This window comes from Mobula birostris, chromosome 9, assembly GCF_030028105.1.
Source record: "Mobula birostris isolate sMobBir1 chromosome 9, sMobBir1.hap1, whole genome shotgun sequence".
NCBI lineage: Eukaryota > Metazoa > Chordata > Chondrichthyes > Myliobatiformes > Myliobatidae > Mobula > Mobula birostris.
In genome coordinates, this window is record NC_092378.1 from 30,488,176 (window position 1) to 30,514,580 (window position 26,405).

General features: G+C 40.7%; 1 protein-coding gene across 4 annotated transcripts in view; it reads right to left on the bottom strand.

The window, feature by feature from the left end:
- Positions 1–16,358: 16,358 nt before the first annotated feature.
- Positions 16,359–26,405, bottom strand: part of itfg2 (integrin alpha FG-GAP repeat containing 2) — an 82,026-nt gene continuing 71,979 nt past the window's right edge. For all 4 annotated transcript variants that reach the window (XM_072267715.1, XM_072267714.1, XM_072267716.1 and 1 more), the window contains one exon: positions 16,359–17,097. In XM_072267715.1, the coding sequence (XP_072123816.1) occupies positions 16,964–17,097 (134 nt within the window). In that variant the 3' untranslated portion in view covers positions 16,359–16,963. The remainder of the gene's footprint in view (positions 17,098–26,405) is intronic.

Sequence of the window (26,405 nt, forward strand, 5' to 3'; positions counted from 1 at the left end):
TGGAGCATATATGGGAAGATTGATGCAGATTCAGATGGGAATCCTTGATGTATTATCATTCAGTTGCTTGAATGTAACAGATGTCAAGTTGCAGGTGGAAATTCTTCTCCAGCCCCTCACAGAAGGTTGTGTGGAGTAGGAAGCACATTTTTACCAGTCTGGATATGCTATATATGCAGTGCCAGCCAGCTTTCTGCTGCTAGTGAGCAGAGATGCAGGTGATTCAGTCTTTAAGGCTCAGTGGAATCTCAGACCACTCCAATCAGAACTCTCCTTGCTGTCACAGTCCTTGATGTTCCAACATTGACTTGCAAAGTTGAGGATTAGTAATGTCAAAATATTGCTGATTCCCAAGGCAGTCCTCTTGGTTCGTGCTCCATCATGTTAGGTAGTCAAATAGCTTGGTAACACAGCTGCAGAGTCTGAAGTGGTTTACCTGAGACAGTGACAGACATAAATGATTGCCGGCTTAGCTAGTCCAGAGAAAGGGTAAATTCAAATCTTATTACTTCTTTATAAGTATTCTTAATGCAAAACACTTCAATTGAATTGAATGATTCCTCTGAACACGACAGATCCTCATAAGTACTGCTGCAATAATATCTCTACAAGTCTCTTTCATTAAATCAGAAGCTTTTGGACTGACTAGTTGCTTTAGGCATAAAATTATTTTGTAGATAAGAAAGTAGCTACTTTGTCTCCATATCTTTGTCTCTGTTGCTCGACAATCTGACAAATATTCCATGCTTCAGTCAGCTCCCTTGATCCAGCTTGTTACAAATTCCACTGTTACCAGGAGTTAAGGCTTTCCAAAATGCATGCGATTTAAGTGTGCTGCAGGTGAAGTGCAGAGTAAAAGCCAAGAAGTCAACTCTTGACATGGTATTTCTCCTGCATGGTCACAGAAGTGGGGTTATCAGGATAACTTTGTAGCAATAACCGAGGCCTAAGAGTGTCTCACTTAAGACCAAGTCCTTAAGACAAAGGATCAGGATGAGGTAATTCAGCACATCAAACTTGCTCCACCATTCCACCATGGCAGATTTATTATCCCTCTCAACTCCATTCTCCTGCCTTCTCCCTGTAACTTTTGACACCCTTATTAATCAAGAATCTATCAAGCTCCGCTTTATATATACCCAATGAGTTGGCCTCCACAGCCGTCTGCGGCAATGAATTGCACAGATTCACTACCTGCTGCCTAAAAAATTCCCCCTCATCTCTGTTCTAAAGGATGTCCCTCTATTCTGAAGCTATGCCCTCTGATCCTAGACCTCCCCCCACGCCCATTATAGAGAACATCTTCTCCACATCCACTCCATCTAGGCCTTTCAATATTTAATAGGTTTCAATATGATACTCCTCATTCTTGTAAACTTCGGTGAGTACAACCCAGTGCCATCAAATGCTCCTATATGTTAACTCCTTCATTCCCAGAATCATTCTCATGATCCTCCTCTGCACCCTCTCCAATGTCAGCACATCTTTCTTTGAGATAAGAGACTCAAATCTGCTCATAATACTCTAAGTGTGATCTGACCAATGCTTCAGCATCACACCCTTGCTTTCATATACTAGTCCTCTCGAAATGAATGCTAATATTGTATTTGCCTTCCTTACGACTGACTCAACCTGCAAGTTAACCTTTAGGGGATTCTGCACGAGGACTCCCAAGTTCCTTTGCACCTCTGATTTTTGAATTTTCTCCCCACTTAGAAAATAGGTTACATTTTTATTCATTCTACCAATATTCAAGATCATACACTTCCCGACACTGTATTCTATCTGCCATTTCTTTGCTCATTCTTCTAATCTGTCTAAGTCCTTCTGCCGACTCCCTGCTTCCTCAGCACTACCTGTCACTCCACCTATCTTTGTATCATCTGCAAACTTGGCCACAAAGCCATCAATTCCATCATTCAAATCATTGACATATAACGTTAGAAGAAGTGGTCCCAACACCGACCCCTGCAAACATCACTAGTCACCAGCAGCCAACCAGAAAAAGGCCTCCTTTATTTCCACTCTTTGCCTCCTGCCAGTCAGTCTGTCTTCAATGCATGCTAGTATCTTTCCTGTAATACCATGGGCTCCTATCTTGTTTAGCAGCCTCATGTGCAGCACCTCATCAAAGGCCTTCTGAAAATCCAAGTAAACAACATCTACTGACACCTTTGAAGATCCTGCTTATTACTTTGTTAAAGAATTTGTCAGGCAGGATTTCCCCTGAAGGAAACCATTCTGTTTTATCATTGCCTCCCTGAAACCTCATCCTTAATACTAGTCTTGAACATCCTCCCAACACTGAGATCAGGCTAACTGGCCTATAATTTCCTTTCTTCTGCTTCCCTCCTTTCTGAAAGAGTGTTGCAACACTTGCAGTTTTCCAGTCCTCCAGAATCGTTCCAGAATCTAGTGATTCTTGTAAGATCATTACTTATGCCTCCACATTCTCTTCAGCTACTATACCTCTTTCAGAACCTTGGAGAGTAGTCCACCTGGTCCAAGTGACTTATCTACCTTCAGACCTTACTACCTTCACTGGCATTTACCAAAGTCTATCTTCTCTCCCACTTGTTATGGCTGTTCCTCAGCCTTCTCCTACTAAAGAGCCTCAGGCAATGGATGAGCCCTCCTTTTCGCAAGGCTCTGTTGGATGCAGAAGATGATGAAGAAGGCCACTCTCTCTGGAGGGTGTCCTAAGGCAATCAAACAATGGAATAGCAATTTGAAGATCCCAGCGGTATTCCCGCTAACTCCTAATGGTAATCATTGTAATGGCCCTTAGATGCACTTCCTGAAGAATGAACTACAGTATGATGTGAAGGAAGGAACGGAAGTTTCTTGTCACTATGAGCAGAAGGGGGATAAAGTATGGGAGACAACAAGAACAGCTGGAATAAAAAACATGAACTCTCTTAAAGCATGCTGGTGACCACGAGAAACTAGTCAATCATACACTATGTTGTATACTCAGTGATGTAGAGTTCTGTATTTGGAAGGGGACTTCTGATCCTTTGGGGAACCTACAAAGCCCATAAATCTTATGTAACACACATCAAAATTGCTGGTGAACGCAGCAGGTCAGGCAGCATCTCTAGGAAGAGGTACAGTCGACGTTTCAGGCCGAGACCCTTCGTCAGGACTTATGTCTTTTCACAGTCTAAAATCTAACCTTCCAAATTCACATTTTTTTCGCTATCTCCAAGTCAGACACTACGTTAAGGAAAAGTGCCCACACTTCGAGCCTACCTCCACCACCCATCCCTTTCTTGAAAACCTCTTGCTCCCTCCAGACTCCAAACAGTTAATATCAAAATTTGTGAATTGCTTTACTCCTTTGGTTTCTACAGATTTTATTAGGGAAGCCTGGGCCAGGGACTTGAACTCAGAGATATCAGTGGAACTTTGGGAGGAGGCAATGTCCCGGGTTCACTGTTGTTCTATAAATTCATGCTATAAGTTAATCCAGTACAAGGTGATGCATAGATTGCATTATTCAAAAACAAAACTGAATCGCATCTTCCCATCTGTGTCTCCTGAACGTGATAAGTGCCGCTCTGCTGAGGGCTCACTAGCACATCTTTTCTGGTTTTGCCCTACATTATACAACTTTTGGACTGCAATTTTTGAGTGGCTCTCAAAAGTCTGTTCTAGAGACATTCAGCCTAGTCACGACCTTGCCATCTTTGGATGCTCTGCAGAGACTCTTGAGTTGCCGCACAACATGCAGATTGCTCTGCATCTAGGAATGGTGGTGGCTAAGAAACTTACTCTTCTGAGCTGGAAGTCTACTACTCCACCCACCTTCGCACACTGGCTCAAGGAGATGTTGTCTATTATACAAATGGAAATCTGTGTCTGCACAAACCCAATACACAGAATACATTTGAGAGAACATGGGGACCCTTACTGGCTCAGTGTCATATTACCTCACATACATAGTGACCTTTTCCTGTCTAGTCTCATGAGTGGGTGTGGTGCCTAACCGGATTTCTTTATTCATTTTACTTTATATTGCTTCAGTGATGTCACTATTGTGTCAACTCTTTATCTGAAAGTTTATTTATGTAATCCTGTAAATTGTCTGGCAGCCTTTTTGTTTTTTTTTTGTTCTTGATTTATTTTGTCTGTGCTCCACCTGGAGCTGTATTTCCTTTGTATTGTTTTGTACGTTTTCAATTTATTTTGTCTTTGTAAAACTGAAACTTGTAAATGAAGTATTAAAAAACCCATTTACGTATCTCAGTCTCTGCCTTTAAAACAATCAATGGCTCCACCTCTGCAGCCCTTCTTCTCTCAACAGCTCAAAAATTTATGACCTGTTGAGAGACAAAATTCCTGACATGGGCAATTCCTTATACTAAAACTATGTTCCTTAGTTCCAGATGGCCCCTCTGAGGAAAATATCCTTCTGGGGAATCTAATAAACATTTTGTATAGGTTCTCTCTATTGAAACCTGACGTAGATTGGGGGACCATTTTATCGAGCATCTTCACTCTGCCTCAAAAGGTAGGATTTCCCGGAGGCCACCCATTTCAATTTCACTTCCCATTCACACATTGACATGTCTGTCATGGCTTCCTCTACTGTCACTCATGTTGGAGGAACAATGCCTTCAGTAGCCTTCAACCTGATGCCGTAAACATGGATTTCTCTTCCTTCCGATCATCACTTCCCTCTGTTCCCCCACCCCTCCTCCTTTGTTTTCACTCATTCAGGTGGCCCTCTTTCTCCTTCTTTTCCCTCCGCCACCTTCATGATCTACCCCATTGTGCTATTATGTCTGTACATAATAAAGAACTGCACTTCCCAGTGTGCAATGCAGGTGGTTCACCCAGAACCAGAAATGGCGGGGGTGAGCTCATCACATGTGCTCAGGCTGAAGCAAAAGCCACTGTGTAAATCTATAACTATAATAGTTACAGCATGTTTACCCACGCTGTTTGTCTTTACAATGAACAAACATAACACCCATCGCTCTTGTTCCCTACCTTCTTCACTTTAATCAATGGTCCACTGGCAGCATCAGTGGAGATAGTTAATTCAACTTTGCAGGCCAATAACCTTTGATCAGAACTGGAAAAAATTACCAATAAAATAGATCTTAAAACACAGAGGAAGGCAGAATGGCAGAGTGAAAATAGTCTGTGATGCGATAGGATGGGTAAAAGGGATGAAATGATAAAACAGTTGATAATTCAGCGTGAAATAAAGGTGGCAAGGTATAGGTGAAAGACGAAGATAGCTTCTGTCTCTTGACTAGGATCTACATGTCTCTGAATGAATGTAGGAGCTGTCTCCTTCATGATAACCCTAACATAAACTCAGTGACCTCAGTAAAACACTCTGATTCTGTCGGCTGTGAAAGTCTAGGGAAGATAATCTCTGGCCCCGCCAAACATGTGAGATTGAGGTGAAAAACCCCTTGTTTGTGTGGATGCTGTGTGATTCGTCACCATTACCAATAAAAACCATGAGAAAACAGATAGTACACTGCATACAATTAAACGATTTAGCTTTATAATTCTTAGTTTGACTAAAGGGTTAGTAGAGAAAAAGCAAAAAAAGGAAAAGGGCCCATTTCAATGAAACAGATTAATGTGCACAAGTTGGAGCTCACGGTTTCCCCTTCGCCGATCCTCCTTCAATCTCCCCAAGCTTCGTCAAATCGTGGCCCCGCTCCAGGTCAAGTCCTACAACTTCTTCTCTCTGGTGTCTTCTCCCTTCATCTCCCGCCAAACAAAAGACCCAGCTCAAACCGGTGTCGGGCACACAACACGAGAAACACACTCCCTTCATTGGACGGCTCACATTCCAAAGCATCTATTATCTCTAACCATAACCCAAACACTGCTTCTACAGAAAGACCATTACATTAGCAGTGAAACCTTTCCCAGGGCGATACACCTGTACACCTGCTTGTTAATGTAAATACCTAGTCAGCCAGTCATGCAGCACAACTCAATGTATAAAAGCATGTAGACATGGTTATAAGGTTCAGCTGTTGTTCAAACCAAATATCAGAATAGGCGGAAATGTGATGTAATTGACTTTGACTGTGGAATGATTGTAGGTGCCAGATGGGCTAGTTTGAGTATCTCAAAAACTGCTGGTCTCCTAGAAATTTCGCACGTAACAGTCTCAGTTTACAGAGAATGGTGTGAAAAACAAAAAGCATCCAGTGAGTGGTGGTTCTGTGGGCAAAAATGCCTTGTTAATGAGAGGAATCAGAGGAGAATAACTAAATGGTTCAAGTTTACAGGAAGCCAACAGTAACACAGGTAACGATGTATACAATAGTGGTGTGCGGAAGAGAATCTCTGAATGCACAAGTTGAGCCTTAAAGTGAATGGGCTACAGCCGTAGAAGACTATGAACATACACTCAGTTGCCATTCTATTAGGTAGAGAAGGTACCAAATAAAGTGTTCCCTGAGTGTATATTAATACCATGTGGCTGTAATGACTGAACAGCTCCCCTGTTTGCTGCACAATTAAGTATTGGGAGAGCCACTAAACTGAGTGAGATCCCATCAGGAATTGAGCAAACTGTGTTTTGCTACCTATTTCTGAATATAAACAGGCCTCTGGATCCAGGCCAATCTTGCTATTTTATTCCATCAGAACAAATCAAAACCTGATTTTGCATTAGCACCAAATGCCATGATTTTGCTTTATGCACACCAAAAATGGATGCAGTGCAATTTCTAGGTCTGTTTAATACCTTCTTCTTCATGAACAGAAGCAAAATACTGCAGAAACTCGTAACCTGAAATACTGCGAATACTCTCAGTCAGGCAACGTTTATGGAGGTGGATATTGAATTAACGTTTCCGGTCAATAACCTTCCATCAGAATTGATGAAGTGCCATGAGGCATTCCATCAGCATTCTGCCAGTTCTTTGTGAGATGAAGGACAAGGACTAATTCTGCGCACAGAAACAAAGGCAGGTATGCCTGGATCACAGTCAGATGTAAGCCGTATCAGCCTGTCTCAGAACAATGTGATAAACCATTGTAATTTTGTGTTTCTATTGATTGTTATACAAAATGGATATACTGGTAGAGAAATACAATTGACTGCAATATGTAGTTTGTTATGTTCTGGGTCTTCTTGCTGCTTTCCCTTTCCCAGCATAGACTGCTATCTTTAGTTCGCAAGATGGTGTAGCATGCAGCACACAATTATTAAATTCCCACATCTGCTGTAGAGTTACCCCCCAGGCTGATATGCCGAACAAAATCTCACCTTGAAAAGTTTATGCTATTTCCCACTGTTATTCAGGTACTTGTGTGGTACTCAGCTGGTGCGTGGAGCCATCTGTGCTTCTTGGAATGGAAACTCCACCTGTTCATGAAAAGGACTGGGTTCTTAATACTGATTTAACGCATGAGGGAGCAAAAAAAATCTCAGTGGCCACAATGTCACCTAAATTTAGGCTGGTGAAATTATTGCTTATCACAGTGCCCAGTTGATCAACTCTGACACAGTGATTGCAGTTGATTGAATAGATGTTAGACTCTTCCAAAGCCATTTGAAAAGGGTCATGAGCAAAGGAGATGAGAGTCAATGCAGCCTTGATCTTTAACAGTGATACAACCTCAGATAACTTGAGCCTGCAAATGTATCTTTGATCAGAGATGACTGGTGTGGACCTGGCATCTTCATACCATCTAGGAATGGATCCTTCCTAACCCAAAGGTCCACAGCTCCCCCTGAATAGCCAACAGTGAAATGTTGGAAAAATGTACTCATCACTAGTGTAGGCACTTGCTGTGGGCATTGAAGGTGTCTGAGTTCCTCGCAGGAGTTGCAAAACAGCCCAGTTAAGTACATGCAAGTCAGTGATGTCCCTTTAAATAGCAAGAAAAACAACAAACCAGTGAAATGTACTTTCAGTTCTATGAAGATTGTTCCATAACTGCCATAGGGTGGAACTCTGAACTCCAACTTATCTTGGTATGGATAAAATGGGTGCTGTGTAACTGAAAATGGTGAAGGTCAGGTGTGCTAACATGAGTTTAAGACAGAACTTCACAGTCCTATTTTACCATTTTAGCTGAAAACTATCAGATGCACATATACTTCAGGAAAACATGAATTTTGTATAGTTAGCACCCAAAAACATTGTCAGTGCATAATCCAAATTCTAGGCTGTAAGTCCCTATTTGTGTAAGGAATCTAATGCCACAGTTAGACAGGAATTATGGTTTTTGACTGGATCTTTCGTTGGCAAATGTTTATAGTGCACAGAAATAACTCAAATGCCAATCAAACTGCAGATGCTGGAAACCTGAAAGAAAAGCAGATAATGCTGGAAACACTCAACAGATCAGGAAGCATCTGTGGAAAGAGAAACAGTTAATGTCTCAGGTCCATATTTTGCCCATGATAACCTAACTTCATCTTGCTGTATCTGACTTAGTGAGACTTGGTTGCAGGAGGGGCAGGACTGTCAGCTCAATATTCCTGAATTCTGTTGTTTTAGACGAGACAGAGCAGGAGGGATTCAAGGTGAAGAGGTGTCGTTAACAGTCAGGGAAAACGTCATGACAGTGTTCAGTCAGACAGACTGGAGAACTCGTCTAGTGAAGCGTTATGGGTGGAACTGAGAAATAAGAAAGATATGACCAAGTTAATGGGGCTATATTACAGACCACCCAACTGTCTGAAGGATTTAGAGGAAGAAGTTTCGAAAAAAATTTGCAGAGACATTGCAGACTGTTGCAAGAAACATCAGGTTGTTATTGTAGATGATTTTGACTTTCCACATATTGACTGGGACTCACATACTGTAAAATGACTAGATGGGATAGAGGTTGTCAATGTGTTCAGGAACGTTTCCTTAATCAGTACATAGAAATCCCAATGACAAAGTGTGGGATACTTGATCTGCTATTTGGGAATGAGACAGGGCAGGTGATTGAAGTTTGTGCAGGGAACGCTTAAAGGAGCAGAATTAGGCCATTTGGCCTATCGAGTCTCCTCCGCCATTCAATCATGGCTGATCCTTTTCTCCCCTCCTCAGCCCCCCTCCCTGTAACCTTTGATGCCATGTCCAATCAAGAACCTATCAAGATCTGCCTTAAATACATCCAACGACTTGGTCTCCACAGCTGCCTGTGGTAATAAATTCCACAAGTTTACCACCCTCTGGCTAAAGAAAGTTTTCCACATCTCTGTGTTAAATGGACACCCCATCTATCCTGAGGCTGTGTCCTCTTGTCCTCGACTCCCCCACCAACATTCGAAAGGTTTCAATGAAACCTTCATCCTTCTAAATTCCAGCGAGTACAGACCCAGAGCTATCAAACATTCCTTGTATGATAACACTGTCATTCCCGGAATCATCCTTGTGAACCTCCTCCAACCCCTCTCCAAGGCCAGCACATCTTTTCTTAGATGAAGAGACCAAATCTGTTCACAATACTCAAGGTGAGGCCTCACCAGTGCCTTATAAAGCCTCAGCATGACATCCCTGTTCCTGTATTCTAGACCTCTTGAAATGAATGCTAGCATTGCATTTGCTTCCTCACCACCTGCAGGTTAACCTTTAGGGTGTTCTACACAAGGACTCCCAAGTCCCTTTGCATCTCAGGTTTTTGGAGTTTCTCCCCGTTTAGAAAATAGTCTACACATTTATTTCTGCTACAAAGTGCATGACCATGCATTTTTCAACATTGTATTTCATTTGCCACTTTCTTCCCCATTCTCCTAATCTCTCCAAGTCCTTCTGCATCCTACCCATTTTCTCAACACTACCTGCCCCTCCACCAATCTTTGTATCATTTGCAAACTTGGCAACAAAGCCAACTATTCCATCATCTAAGTCATTGATATACAGCATATAAGAAAGAGTTCCCAACATGGGCCCCTGCGGAACACCACTAGTTCACTGGCAGCCAACCAGAAAAGGATCTTTTTATTCCCACTCGCTGCCTCCTACCAATCAGCCAAATGCTCTAACCATGTTAGTAACTTTCCTGTAATACCAAGGGCTCTTAACTTGATAAGCATCCTCATGTGTGACACATTGTCAAAGGCCTTCTGAAAGTCCAAATATACAACATCCACTGCATCCCTTTTATCCATCCTAAGTGTAATCTCCTGAAAGAATTCCCACAGATACATCAGGCAAGATTTTCCCTTGAGAAAACCATGCTGACTTTGTCCTATCTTGTCCTGTGTCACCAAGTACTCCATAATGTCATCCTTACCGATTGACTCTAACATCTTCCCAGCCACTGAGGTCAGTTTAACTGGTCTATAATTTCCTTTCGCTGCCTTCCTCCTTTCTTAAAAGGTGGAGTGACATATGCAATTTTCCAATCCTCCGGCAGCGTGATTCTTGAAAGATCATTATAAATGCCTCCACAATCTCTACTGCTACCACCTAGGGTGCAGTTCATCTGGTCCGGGTGACTTAAGTACTCTTAGGTCTTTCAGCTTTTTGAGCACTTTCTCCCTTGTCGGAGGGCGGAGCTTACAATGATGGTGCCTAATGCTTGGCTCTTCGGAAACAGCTCTATTTCTATCTTTGTTATCTGTTTTTCCCTTTTCAAGGTTCTTTTGAAGACCCTGGCCAGGAGTTACACTCTGACTTTGGTTCTTTGTGAGAATGGGTCCTGCTCTCAGGGCCTCACGACCAGCTGCTTTTTGATATCCCAAGGATACGGCCTGGAAGACCAGTGCGCCTTCAGGACGCCGGATTTCCATGGCTCTGGAGACGGGCTGATTCAAGGCTGGTGTCCCTGACTGAGGTGTCGCAGGAGAACACCGAACATCAGGAGCTGCTGGCTGTGTGCCTGCAGACCTGAGCCTTTCCGGGGCCGGTTCTCTGGGTGCAGAGCTTGGAAAAAGTGACGCAACAGACTTTTAATACCATAAATAAACAAATCGTTTGGTTATGTCTCCCCTCTCGCTGTGAAACTGAGACACCTCTTTTTCCCTTATTAGGGAGAGCGAGCCTGTGATATGTCAAATTACCGGGTGAATGAGTAGTCTTTGGGGTACTGCAAGTCTGTGTCTTTATTGATGCTGCTGAGTGCTCAGTGGAGGTTGCTGATGCTTTCTTGCTAGTTGGGGTGGGGTTATTTCTTTTGCTGCTGTTTATGCATGGGAGGGGAGAGTTAGGGGGGCTTTGGGATTCTAACATTTAATTGTCATTCATTCTTTGGGTCACTCCGCTGTTTTTGTAGATGTCTGTGAAGAAAAAGAATTTCACTATGTATATTGTATACCGGGGCATGGGGAGATAGATAAGTGGGTAACAGTCAGGACAGGGAAGGGCAGGAGTCAGAGACTAGAGAGCACCCCTGTGGCTGTACCCCTTGACAATAAGTTCTTCTGTTTGAGTACTTTGGGGGGGTGAGGAATGGCCTACCTGGGGGAAGCAACAGTGGCCATGCCTCTGGCACAGAGTCTGGCCCTGTGCCTCAAAAGGGTAGGGAAAGGAAGAGGATAGCAGCAGTGATAGGGGACTCTATAGTGCCTGCGACAGTGAGTATAGGAATAGAGTGAGGTGGAGGATAAATGTGTGGCTGAGGGATTGGAGCAAGGGGCAGGGATTCAGATTTTTGAATCATTGGGATCTCTTTTGGGGTAGGAGTGACCTGTACAAAAAGGACAGGTTGCACTTGAATCCCAAGGGAGGTTTGCTAAGGCTACTGAGGAGAGTTTAAACTGGGATTGCTGGGGGGTGGGAACCAAACTGAGGAGGCGCAGGAAGAGGTGGTTGGCTCACAAATAGAGAAAGCTTGGAGACAGTGCAAGAGGGAGGACAGGTAGGTGAGAGAGAAGGGATATGCTCAGGCCAATGGTTTGAGATGTGTCTATTTTAATGTAAGGAGTATTATGAACAAAGCGGATGAGCTTAGGGCGTGGATCAGTACTTGGAGCTATGATGTTGTGGCCATTACAGAGACTTGGATGGCTCAGGGGCAGGAATGGTTACTTAGAGTGCCAGGCTTTGGATCTTTCAGAAAGGATGGGGACGTGGCACAGTTGATCAGAGATAGTGTCATAGCTGCAGAAAAGGAGGAAGTCATGGAGGGATTGTCTACGGAGTCTCTGTGGGTGGAAGTCAGGAACAGGAAGGGGTCAATAACTCTACTGGGTGTTGTTTATAGACCACCCAATAGTAACAGGGACATAGAGGAGCAGATAGGGAGACAGATTCAAGAAATGAAGTAATAATAACAGGGTTGTCATGGTGGGAGATTTTAATTTCCCAAATATTGATTGGCATATCCCTAGAATGAGAGGTTTAGATGGGGTGTTAGGAGTGTTCAAGAAGGTTTCTTGACACAATATGTAGATAAGCCTACAAGAGGAGAGGCTGTACCTGATCTGGTATTGGGAAATGAACCTGTTCAGGTGTCAGGTCTCTTAGTGGGAGAGCATTTTGGAGATAGTGATCACAACTTTATCTCCTTTACTGTAGCATTGGAGAGGGATAGGAACAGACAAGTTAGGAAGGCGTTTAATTGGAGTAAGAGGAAATATAAGACTATCCTAGAAGCATAAATTGGAAACAGATGTTCAGAGGGAAATGTATGGAAGAAATGTGGCAAATGTTCAGGGGATATTTGCGTGGAGTTCTGTATATTGTGTGCAGTTTTGGTCACCTACCTACAGGAAAGATGTAAATAAGGTTGAAAGAGTACAGAGAAAATTTGCAAGGATGTTGTCAGTTTGGAGGACCGGAGTAATAAGGAAAAATTGAATAGCGTCACGTGACCAGCAACAATGAATATAGAAATGAGTCAGGTTTTATAAACAAACGAACATTTATTAAACTCTGCTCAATATTTAAAAAAATAACAAACGAAAACCTTAACCGGAAGTAAACTGCTACGCGGCCATTTAAGAAACCGCTAAACTCAGTACCAGTTCTGAAAGCGGTAAATGCGAAAACAGTTTTAAAGTGGTAAATTCAAACACAGTTCTTCGAATGGTAAATTTGAAAGTCCAAGAGATTTATACAGTCAATTAGGAGAGACTTTCCTGAAGTGAAGAATTCCTCGAAGACATGACGTTACTGCCGATCCCTGCCTTGTCCGCAGGATTCATGACAACGGAAATAAAACGGTTTAAAGGCACTGACCTTTTTCCTCTGTAGAATAGACTAGATACTGCACAACCTTTTCTGCTTCTTTTAGCAGAGGTTATCTCATGCAGATCACTCTTTCTTGAACAAATTCAATAATGGTCGATCCTCTCCAAAACCAGTGAACGACTCCTTCAGGTTCTCGCCTTCACTCTCCAATATTACTGAAAAGATACATCAACAAACCTGGCAGCTATTGGTGAAACTGATGGCCCAACACTTCTGTACCTTACAATAGACAGTAAAACTCCGTTTTAAAATTAAACTGCGTCATGAGATTAATAAGCAGCGTAGCGGAGTATCTGACTGACGATCTAACTGAAAACTAACTGCGTCACCAGGGGTCTACAGTCATATACCTGGTGAGAACAGGTCATCACATGACCTCACATTGGCAGGAAAATTACATCATGTGACCTCCGCAAGACCATTACATTATCCTCATAAGACAGTCACAAGATATCCATGAAGTATGTAACAATAGGTTAGGATTTTATTTCTTGGAATATAGAAGATTAAGAGGAGATTTGATAGAGTTGTACAAAATTATGAGGGGTATAGATAGGGTAAGTGCAAGCTGGCCTTTTCTACTGAGGTTGGATGGGACCAGAACCAAAGGTCATTTGTTATGTGTGAAAGGTAAAAGGTTTAAGGGAAACATGAGGGAAAACTTCTTCACTCGGAGGGTAGTGAGAGTGTGGAACAAGCTACCAGCACAAGTGGTGCATGGGAGCTTGATTTCAACATTTAAGAGAAGTTTGGATAGGTACATGGATGGTAGTGGTATGGATGGCTATGGTCTTGGTGTTGGTTGATGGGAGTAAGAAGTTTAAATGGTTTGGCATGATCTAGATGGGCTGAAAGGCCTGTTTCTGTGCCGTACTTTTCTATGTCTATAACTTGTTACATCCATCCTTCTCCCATTCTCTCTGCAACTCAAAACTAATTTGTTTTCTTTCTTTACCAGTTCTGACCAATGCTGCCTGTTCTCCTGCATGGTTTCTATTTCAGCATTTTCTGTTTTAAATCCATCTATATGTCAATCTTCCCTAGATTTGCAGATTATCAAGTTAATTTATGCAGTCTTCTCTGAAAAAATGTTGGGATCATTTTCTCCTTCATGTGAGAATTCCTATGCAAAGGGTGAGGTTTGGTGATGAGATATTCTCTTTACTATGCAATATGGTACAGGTCACAATCTGTACAAGAACCTAATCACCTTAAGAACTAGGGTATTAAGAACATTACAAAAAATAACTCCGAATACTCCTGCTCCTTTTGGTTCCACACTTTAACTTATTTTTGAAAAGATATCTTTTAGACTATTTAAAACAGTAGTAGGCATATTTATTCTAAATTGTACTGGTATAACTTGCATCTGTGTCAGCTCAATTTTAGGAAGTGGTCCTCCATCAAGGCCTTCTTCACTCATTCCATCTTGCTTTGTCTTCACACCTCATAAGATATGCACTGGCCCACAGATCTTCACATATCTTTCCTGCAGATACTCATTATCTCTCTTCAACAACTCACATGCACACTTCAGTAGAGTGGCTAAGAATTATTTGCATTTATTTCAGTAGATGTGTATCAACCGTCACATATTTGTACCTTCTGTCAGATTAGCTGTAGGTGAGAGAGACCTACTCAGTTCATTTACAAGAACAGAAGAATGCTCTGCCCTCCACACACTCATTCCTTCAATGAACAAAGTGCTTTCCTCTTTGCTGCTTTACTGAAATTTTCTTTGTGCATGGAATTATTTTTACATTACCTACCTGAAAATGTTGCTTCAATCATTTTAACGTAAGCTACTTTGTTCAATTGTTATTATACATAAATTGTATTATTCTTGCTTTAGCCAAGTAAATTGTTTTTCTATTAAATTTCTATTCAATACTCTCCATTTGTTACCAAATAGCATTGATTTGCTTAATGTGTCATTATCTGCGAGAAATCTTTACTGCACTCATTTGAACAAGCTACTTTCTTCTATTATCCTAATACATTTTGTAATGTTTTCCCTTTGGTCAGATCATTTTGTTCTCTACGGTAAGTTCTACTCAGCGACCTTCTTTCAAGGCTAAATGGCATTGATTTGTCTCATCTGTCAGTAGATTTCAATCTTCTCACACTAGGTGAAAACATTCCCATTTGAAGCCCATTTTCATGATTTTAATGCATCCATTATGTTTTGGTAAACAAAACTGTGTGCAAAGTATTCAATGTGAAATTTTATCCGAGAATTGCATATTAAACACATTTTATTACAATCACATCTAACAATAGAATGAAACATTGTACTTGCTTTGTATATTACTACTCCAGAAGATTTTGGCATTGTTGGATTAGTGTAAAACTATTATTTAGCTCGTAGCTTAACTTTCCTATGTTTGCTAAAAAATTTTATGTAATCACCAGTGTGTAATTGTTCAGTGAATTAATTGTAGTAAAGCTGATTCCGTAATTTTCTGGAAGTTGCATCAGTAAATCTGGCTATTTCATAGTTAACCTATCACTTAAATGTGGTTTATCATAAACATGAGAAAGTCTGCTGATGCTGGAAATCCAAAGTAACACACACCAAGTGCTGGAGGAACTCAGCAGGTCAGGCACAGAAATGAATAAACAGTTGACATTTTGGGCCAAAATCCTTTGTCATGATTCATTTGATAGATTAGATAAATTTGCTTCATTTCCCTAGTGAGCTTGTTTTTAGTATAAGACAAGCACGACTTCCTTGCTCTTGTCTTTACCTTTGTTCTCCTCCTTCACTTTCTCTCTCCCCTTACGGTAGAGTAAATTGGGTACCGTTTTTTAAATTATTATTAATATCAAATAAAATGACTATAATTAAAATAATCATGCCTCATTCCAGTCTTCTGAAGAACCTCTGGATCAATATCATGGACCCAACAGCATCTTACATGCTTTGACACGAACAAGACCTTTTGAGTTTCAGCTTGCTGTGTTTGCAAGTCAAATTAGCTCTCTAAATTCTTTACATCTCCCAATAAGTACCTTGTTCAACAATCTCAATTGCCTTCTTTCCTAGTTCTTCTTTACTCAAGTAATTTTTGCTATGCCATACTTCATACACAGTACAGACTGTCCTAAATCGGGAGATGGTGAACTAAAGCAAAATTTTTCTTCAGTTTTACAATTCTACACAATGGAAACATTTTTTTTTGGTATTTGTCCGCAAGTGTAGATACAGATGACTAATAAAGATAATCTCACGTAAAATACTGGATAAAATTTTATTTTCCAACAATATGTTAAAACATTCTTTTATATTAGCTTTATCATTATATGTTGATTACATATGGGTGGCGGGGTGGAGATACGTCTCCACCAAAGGAGGTGTAAGGCGCTTCCTCCCTCTGTCAGCCTGTAGGTCACCCGTGGGCAATATGTAGCACCTGGTCAGCCCCCCCAAATCAGGGTCATGTGAAGCCATGGGAGTAGGTGGTGGAACATTGTATGAGCAGCTGGTGCGTAACACAAGTCCTAGTTAAGCGATCACTGACGCCAGACAGTCTCTGAAGAGTATTGATAATGGTCAGGGTCACCCATCTTGCAAAGACACTGCCCAAACCAGTTCTGTACAAAAATTTGCCAAGAACAATTATGGTCATGGAAAGACCATGATCACTTAAATCATACAACACGAACAAACATAAGGGAATGAGCATTGTTGACTCAATAAATAGTCAAATACTTTCTCCTCTGTTCAGAGGTGTTTATAACTGTTTAATTGTGGTGTGAAGATGTAGAAGCTATTTTGCTGGCTCATAAACTTTGTTATTATTAAAAATAATTTCTTTTATTTTTTTTTCCTCAAACACAGTTTATGGTTCAGTACACAGTTCCAGCTCATCATTTTTTGTGCTGCTTATCCTCCTTAAGGCTACGTCGTCAAGCTGATCAGGAAAGTAGAGCGTCTGGTGTAGCATAGCCTGGACAGCACTGTTGTTACTTGCATCTGCAATGCAAGGGAACAAAATATGAATTAGTTCATTTATATTTTCTTTAATTTGCTTATCATACTCTCTGAAGGTGTCAGCCATTTCCAAAAATCTATGGTTTTAATCTCCAATTAACCAAAGTAATTTGCAAATCATTTATAAACTGGTCTGTAAGAATTAAAATACAAAATTGCCATAAAACCTATCCCACTCTGAGAATCTAAAAATAGAATTTGGGAAATTAACATTCAATCTGGTGGAACTTGCTTGCTCAATAACCTCTCTCACCACTGTACATCCAATGATTTCACATTTGCTTTTGGAAACCCAGACTTAGCATTATTCAGTTTGTTTTGTTTTTCCCAAACAGTTAGTACTTTATTGTTTTAGTGTTGCTTTTAGAGTGCCAATTCTTTTCCTGTTGGCTACAATCACAGCAAATTTACTGCTTGTTCCAGTATTTGTATTTCAAATTCTTTTCTAGTTAAACAATCTAGGAGAGCTTATTTTTAAAAAAAGTTGTTACCTTTGAGTTTCCAAAAGCGTCTTTCCTCTCTCTACTTAAATAGTCCTACCATGTAATCTTTATGACATGTGTTTGCAATACAACCTGCAGGTTTAATGGATATGAAACACTAACAGCATGGAACATTTAAATATATAATACATTACACATTCTGCATCTGTGTACACTTTTACTTAGTCACTCGTGATTAATTCCTGTGTCGTGCTATTTTCATTTATCTGTTAAATATATAAATTACAAAGATTTTCTAAGCTTGTCTGTCACGCATCCGGCAGCTTTTTGGCATTTCTTATGTACATGAATAGATGGAAGATTACGGGCAGTGTGCCAGTATTTTTTTCAATAAATCATATCACAGCTTGTGGGACTTTGCCATAATATGTGGTCTCAGAACATTTTTTCCACAAATATCTTTATTTATTAAGTTTTTCTTGTACTGTCTCAGCTCTCATCTCTAAGACAGGTGGCTTGTTCCATATCTGATATGCAATTGGGCTTGTTTTTCCTGGATTCAAAACCAACTGCAGCCCGGACACTGACCTTACTGGAAATTCTCTAACTGACTGATCTACCTTAGCCTATGAAGAAATAACAGGTCTCATCTAACATGGTAAATACTGTTGCCATTACCGGGAACTGGATTTAAGCTTATTGTGCTTTCAAAGAGTTATTGAAGACAAAGAAGCAATCTTTTAGGGAACATTTTGTTCAGCTACATCCACTTCATCAAAATGATGAGGTGCTCCATTACTTCCATCAACAATAAGGTTCCCTTTATTCATTTATGCCTACTACATAATTCCATGGTCTTTCAGTCTCAGAGAGAACTGTTCATGGTTTGAGATAATCAGTTTTGCTCGCTATACTTCAGGAAGAATGTACTGTACTTAACTTCAAAATCATGTAAAAAACTTCACAAGATTGATTTCTGAGATGCAAAGCTTGCCATTTGATAAAAGATTAAGGATCAATCTATACTTTCCAGAACTATTTACCCAGAAGGAACCATGGACAGTAACCCAGGACAGCAGTCCAGCTATTTAAGACTGAGATTATCAGGAGAATATTGTGAACTTTTGTAATTCTCTACTCCAGGGCATGATGGAAACTTCGGTCCAATACAAGTAAATTTATGGCTCAAAATCAACAATGTTTTCATAATTCAGATTGATTGGGCAGATTGATTACAGAATGATCAGAAAATTTCAAACTGCCATAAATCTTACTTGGTTTCTGTTTGTTATTTTCTTAGTTATCTTTAAAATGCTCTCTGAAGCTTTACTAAAAATTTCCTCCAAAACTGTGATATCCCTCTCTAACCATCTTTATTTACTTTTTCCACTTAATCAGTTTTCAGGATCTGGGCAATGCTGGCAAGACTAACATATATAATAGCGTATCCCTAATGACCCTTGAGAAAATGGTGAGATACTTCTTTCCAACTGCATTCATTCCAGTGCTGTTGGGAAGGACAGTCGAGGATTTAGACCCCGCAAAAATGAAGGACTGTTGGTATTCTTCCGACTCAGGAAGCTGGACAGCTTGTAACACTATTCTTCTTGGTGATAGAGATTTTTGACAGCTGTTTGGAACTGTGCTCATCCACACAAGAGGCAAGAATTTCATGATACTCCTGACTGATGCCTTGTAGATAGTAGAAAAGCTATGAGGTACTAATAGTGAATCCTCAGATACTCAAATTCTGACCTGTTCTTGTGAGCACTATAAGTATAGGGTGGGTACAGTTGAGTTTCTGGTCAACTATGATTCCTGGGATGTTAATGGCAAGGGGCATGCAATGGTATATCAAGGGTTGATAGTTAGACCCTTTCTTTGAAGATGGTTGTTGTCTGGCATTATTGTTATCTGCCACCTACCAATCCATGATGAATGTCACTTAGATCATTCTGCAAATGGGAATAGATTGTTTCATTTTTTGTGCAGTTGTACATGTAACTATGTACACATCTGAAGTTATCCTGAGGGGAAGGTCTTTGAGGAAGCAGCTGGAATTGGTTGGGTGGAGTTCATCACCCTGAGGAACTGCTGTAATAGCATGCTGTGATTGGGGTGATTGACTTCCAAATCAACTATCTTCCTTTGTGACAGATAGGTATATTGGCATTGGTTTAGTATTATCATATAAGACCATAAGACATAGGAGCAGAATCGGACTATTCGGCCCATCGAGTCTGCACCTCCATTTAATCATGGCTGACCCTCCTCAGCAACACTCCCAGCCTTCTCCCCGTAACCTTTGTTGCCATGTCCAATCAAGAACCTATCAAGCTCTGCGTTAAGTACATCCAACAACCTGGCCTCCACATCTGCCTGTGGTAATAAATTACACAAATTCACTACCCTCTGGCTAAAGAAATCTCTCCACATCTCTGTTTTAAATGGACACTCCTCTATCCTGAGGCTGTGCCCTCTTGTCTTAGACTACGGCACCATGGGAAACATCCTTTCCACATCTACTCTGTCTAGGACTTACAACATTGGAAAGGTTTTAATGAGATCCACCTCTCATCCTTCTAAATTCCAGTGAGTACAGACCCAGAGCTATCAAATATTCCTTGTAGGATAACCCTTTCACTCCCAGAATCAACCTTGTGAACCTCCTCTGGACCCTCTCCAATGCCAGCACACCTTTTCTTAGATGAGGAGCCCAAAACTGTTCACAATACTCAAGGTGTGGCCTCACTGGTGCCTTATAAAGCCTCAACATCACATCCCTGCTCTTATATTCTAAACCTCTTGAAATGATTGCTAACATTAACATTGCATTTACTTCCTCACCACCAACTCAACCTGCAAGTTAACCTTAAGGTTGTTCTGCAGAAAGACACCCAAGTCCCTTTGCACCTCAGATGTTTGGATTTTCTCCCCATTTAGAAAATAGTCTGCACATTTATTTCTTCTACTACAGTGCATGAGCATGCATTTTCTAACTTTGAATTTCATTTGCCACTCTCGTCCATTCTCCTAAGCTGCCTAAATCCTTCTGCAGACTACCTGTTCCCTTAATACTACTTGCCCCTTCATCAATCTTTGTATCATCTGCAAACTTGGCAACAGAGCCATCTATTCCATCATCTAAATCATTGATATACAGCATAATAAGAAGAGGTCCCAACACCAACCCCCTGTGGAATACCACTAGTCACTGGCAGCCAACCGGAAAAGGATTCTTTTATTCCCACTCATTGCCTCCTAACAATCAACAATGGTCTAACCATGCCAGTAGCTTTCCTGTAATACCATGGTAAGCAGCCTAACATGTAGCACCTTGTCAAAGGCCTTCTGAAAGTCCAAATATACAACATCCACTGCACCCTCTTTATCTATCCTACCTGCAATCCCCTCAAAGAATTCCAACAGGTTTGTCAGGCAAGATTTTCCTTTAAGGAAAGCTTGCTGACCTTGTCCTGTGTCACCAAGTACTGCATAAATTCATCCTTAACAATTGACTCCAACATCTTCCTAACCACTGAGGTCAGGCTAACTGGCCTACAATTTCCTTTCCGCTGCCTTCCTCCTTTCTTAAAGAGTGCAGTGACGTTTGCAATTTTCCAGTCCTCTGGAACCATGCCAGAGTCTAATGATTCTTGAAAGATCATTACTAATGCCTCCACAATCTCTACCACTATCTCTTTCAGAACCCTAGGGTGCAGTTCATTTGGTCTGGGTGATTTATGTACCATCTTTCAGTTTTTTGAGCACATTCTCTCTTGTAATAGTAACTGCACTCACTTCTCTTTCCTGACACCCTTCAAAATCTAGCACACTGCTGGTGTATTCCACAGTGAAGACAGATGCAAAATGCTCATTTAGTTCATCTGCCATCTCCTTGTCCCCCATTATTATTTCTCTGGCCTCATTTTCTAGCAGTCCTATATCTACTCTCATCTCTCTTATTTTTTTTTCACATACTTGAAAAAGCATTTACTATCCATTTTGATATTGTTTGCTAGCTTGCTTTCATATTTCATCTTTTCCCTCCTAATGATTCTTTTAGTTGCTCCCTGTAGATTTTTAAAAGCTTCCCAATCCTGTCTTCCCACTAGTTTTTGCGTTGTTGTATGCCATCTCTTCTACTTTTACATTAGCTTTGACTTCCCTTGTCAGCTATGGTTGAATATCCTGCCATTTGAGTATTTCTTATTTTTGGAAAACATCTATCCTGCACCTTCCTCAATTTTCCCAGAAACATGCCATCGCTGCTCTGCTGTCATCCTTGCCAGCATCTCCTTCCAATTTACTTTGGCCAACTCCTCTCCCATACCACTATAATTTCCCTTACTCTACTGAAATACTGCTACATTAAATTTACTTTCTCCCTATCAAATTTCAAGTTGAACTCAATCATACTGTGATCACTGTCTCCACAGGGTTCTTTTACCTTAAGCTCCCTAATCACCTCTGGTTCATTACACATCACCCAGTCCAGTTTAGCTGATCCCCTAGTAGACTCAATAACAAACTCAATAACAATAATAAAAAGCCATCTCGTAGGTATTCAACAAACTCACTCTCTTAACTCTATCCACAAGGATTCAACATCTTCCAATCCTATTTCACACCTTTCTACTGGTTTGATGCCATTCTGTACCAGCAGAGCCACATCACCCTCTCTGCCCACCTTCCTATCCCTCCGACACAACGTGTAACCTTGGACATTCAGCTCTCAATCCTTCAGCCATGATTCACTGAAATGTGATATGTACCAAAATACACTGAAAAGCTTCTCTTGCATACTGTTCATATAAATCAAATCAATACATAGTGCATTGAGACACAACAAGATAAAACAGGACAGAAGAAATTGTAAAAGCTACCAAAACAGTATGGTGCAGCTAAATAATAAAGTGCAAAATGATAATAAAGTAGATTATGAAGCCAAGAGTCCATCTCATCTTACAAGAAGTCCATTCGAGTCTAATAGCAGTGGGATAGATGTTGTCCTTGAGCCTGGTGTGTGTGTTTTCAGACTTTTGTATCTCCTGCTGATGGGAGAAGGGAGAAGAGAGGATGTTCGAGGTGGGGGTTTTTTTTATTATTATTATTATGCTGGCTGCTTTACTGAGGCAGTGAAAAATAAAGACAAAGTCCATAGAGGGAAAGTTGATTCACGTGATGTGCTGAACTTTGCCTAACTCTCTTTTTCTTAAGGTCATGCGCAGATCATTTTCATTCCAGGACATTGCGCATCCACACAGAAAATGCTTTGGATTTCCAGCATCTACAGATTTTCTCCTGTTTGTGATGCATCCAGATAGAATGCCTTCTATGGTATATCAATAAAAAGTGATGATGGAGACATGCCAAATTTCTTTAGCCTCCTGAGGAAGTACAAGTGTTGGTGAGCTTTCTTGGCCCTGGCATCAACATGGTCGGGCCAGGACAGGCCATTGGTGATATTCACACCTATAGGAGTGTTTTCCCCTTGAGGCACAATGACGTTATTTGGCCACAAATGGTTAAATACTTACCTCATCTGCTCTTTGTGCCATGTGTGAACTCAGGTCTCATCTAAGTAGTCCATGCAAAGCCAATGTTGAACTCTAAAGTGAGCAGGTTATTGGTATGTGCTGACAATGTGTACATTACATCCCTGAGCTGACTGAGAAATTAATGGGTGGTAAATGGCCCAAATGAATTTGTTTTCTTTTTCCACTGTGAATAGATCATCCCTGACAAATGTTCATATTGTCAGTGTTGTGGCTGCATTGGAATAGTTTGACTAGAGATTAAGTGGAGATCTTCAAATTGTGTGTGGGATGTCACCTGGTGCTTTTTCTAATGTTCTCAGAATTGGATTGGATGAAGACTGGTTTACATGATAGTGGGTATTTTGGGTAGAAGCTGAGATGGCGCATCAGAGAAGATACTAGAGGAACTAACAAATCAGGCAGCATTTGGGGAGAGAAATAGGCAGTTGACATTTTGAGTCGAGACCTTTAATCTAGTATGAAGGATAGTGGGAAGACAGCAGTATAAAGAATTGAAGGGAAGGGGTAGAGCAAGAGTAACAAATATAGGCAGATCCAGGTGACAAGGGTCGATGGGCAGATGGAGAAGGGAAGAGAGGAAATAGCAACGGAGATTGGAAAGTGATAAGTAGAGGCTACAAAGGGCAGCAGGTAATGGAATCTGATAAGAAAGGAAGGAGAAGTTTAGAATCAAATGAGGAAGTTGAGTGGGCAGGTGGGGCCAGTGGGGAAGTAGGAGAATGTAATGATGGGCAGATAGAGTGGGTGGAGGAGAAAGAAACAGGGTCTTGGGTGGCTGGGGTGGGTGAAGAGGAATTGGGTAGATCAGGGAGTGAGAGAAAAAGAAGGAGAAAAAAGAAAGGATGGAGTACAGGTAAAAATAGATCTAGTGGGACAAGAGCAGGCTGTAACAGTGGGCCTGCCCAAACAATCCTACATGTAGGTTTTGGGTAGGAAGCAGAAGTGGACTGTGGGAAGGGAAAGAGTGTAAAATTGGAGGCTGTGGAGGTAAGATCTCTTAAGGAAATTAGGACTGTTACTTTACGGGAGCTAATAGTCTGATGTTCACTGTGGAGTCATGGTCCAGGGGTTGGTTTGAGGACATGTCTGAGAGCTAACATTTGGACTCTGCAAGATAGAGGTCTGTTTGTTGCTCTTAAATAGCACCACCCTTGTCACTGGGTTTGATGACAATAATCAGGATTGGTCCTCAGCAAAAGGTGATCTGCAAGTTCAAAGGAATAAGTTAGAGTGAACAGGGATTGGAGAATTCAAGGCTGCCAACATCACGTTGGCAGTTAGTGATAAGAAGATCAAGAGAGGATAAAAGAGCAGGGAAAAGTGGATCATGAATACTGGGAAAGAGATAAAGAACCCACAGTCTGTGCTGAAGACACCTTGGCCAAAGAAAATACTGTTGAGACAAAATGCAATAGAAGAATTCATGATCATATTGGGCTTAGAATTCATGAAAGCTATAAATAATTTAAGGTGAAATCTATGTTTTAGAAAGGGGAAGATTGTTGACTTTTATTCAAGACCAAATCTTCCCACCTTTCTTCGTTTTTTTCTGTTGTTTCTTGTTGCTCTGAGGGGAATATGGTTTGCCCTTGAAAGCTGTAATTCAGCTTGTTTGCTGAGCTTAGACAATAAAACATAGGAGCAGAATTAGGCCTTTTGGCCCATTGAATCTGCTCCACCATTTCATCATGGCTGATCCAATTTTCCTGAGCCCCAATCTCCTGCCTTCTCCCTGTATCCCTTCATGCCCTGACCAATCAACAGTCTTATCAAACTCTGCCTTAAAGATACATAAAGACTTGGCCTCCTCAGCTGCCTGTGGCAAAGAATTCCATAGATTCACTAATTCCTCTTTATCTCTGTTCTAAAAGAATGCCCCTTTATTCTGAGGCTGTGACTTCTGGTCTTAGATTGTTGGTTTGCTGGAAAGAGCTTGTTGGATTATTGTTTTGGAAAGCGAAGACTATGATGGCTTTTAGGTTGATGATGTTTTCTAAATCACTTTAATGTGGTTTTAACTTGACCGCTCTCCACACCTCCAGCAAGAAACATGGTCCATAGTATTTACTACACTAGAATGATGAAAATTTAGATATGTAGTTCTCTTTGACCAGTTTTAAGGCATATGCTTCCTCCTCCCTCAAACATTAACAGCAATATTCAGTAGATTCTCATGGGAAACCAAGCATGGGTAGAGTTGGTTTTTCATTAGCAACGGGTAAATGTCAGACAAAACTCTTGTTCCCACAGTTAATATTTTTAGATAATGTAGCAATTCATCATGTTTTTACGACCTGAAAAATTAGTAATATCCCCAGAGAATGCAAAAACAAACTGCATGGCCTTCACATAACCCATTGCTGTTTATATCTGTTTTTAAAGGAACATAACACTCTTATATTTCTCTGAAAGCTTTCCTGCCGCTACTACAAAGATTCTTTCCATCTGAAAAAACAATGTTGACTCAATTTGGATTCTGATATCCCTATCAAACAGAGTCTGTATGGGTGTTATTCATGTCCACAAACAGACAGCTGTAATTTTGAAGCTCTGCTTTAAACTGCAGAGTGGATTATAGTACAGATTGTCAGATTATGGTTGCACAATATATTGAATTACCCCAACCAGCAGGAATGAAGGTTGCTATATGATGATCTGGGTTATTCTTGTGTGGTCCATAGGAACATTCTTTCCCTTGATGTTCCAGAAATAACTTGAAGCATAACTTTGCTGAAATTCTTTGACTCAATATCTCCAACACACTTAAATTTATGCAAGGACATAAGGGACACAAATAATTAACGTACCACAAAGATAAAGAATTTCCTGGATGGTCAGGAATTTCTGACTGCTTAAAATAACTATTATGGTTTTGGTGGAAAATCTCCCTGTAACAGTTGCATTCAGTGACACAATGTTGACTTGTATCACAGTGACAGTCACAAGAACAAGATTAAGACAAGAGAGGACTGCTTGCAATTAACACCTGGATTACTTTCTTCGTTTATTGTCCTGAATATGCAAATGTGTAAAAGTATAGCTTGCAAGCAATCACAAACTTCAAGAACTTTATGAAATGAACTATTCTCCTCATATTACCTGGTAAAAACTTTGGAACTAAGTAAGTAATTGGCGTAAAGTTAGCTGCAACAGGCAGGTCATTCATTACAGGGATTAATATTCTAAAATCCTAAAAACCTGCACTGATAACCCAGAGAAATGATTGAATGAAACCACAGCACACAGAATTTAACTTCAGTTAACTCAACAAATAGTTAAGATGGTG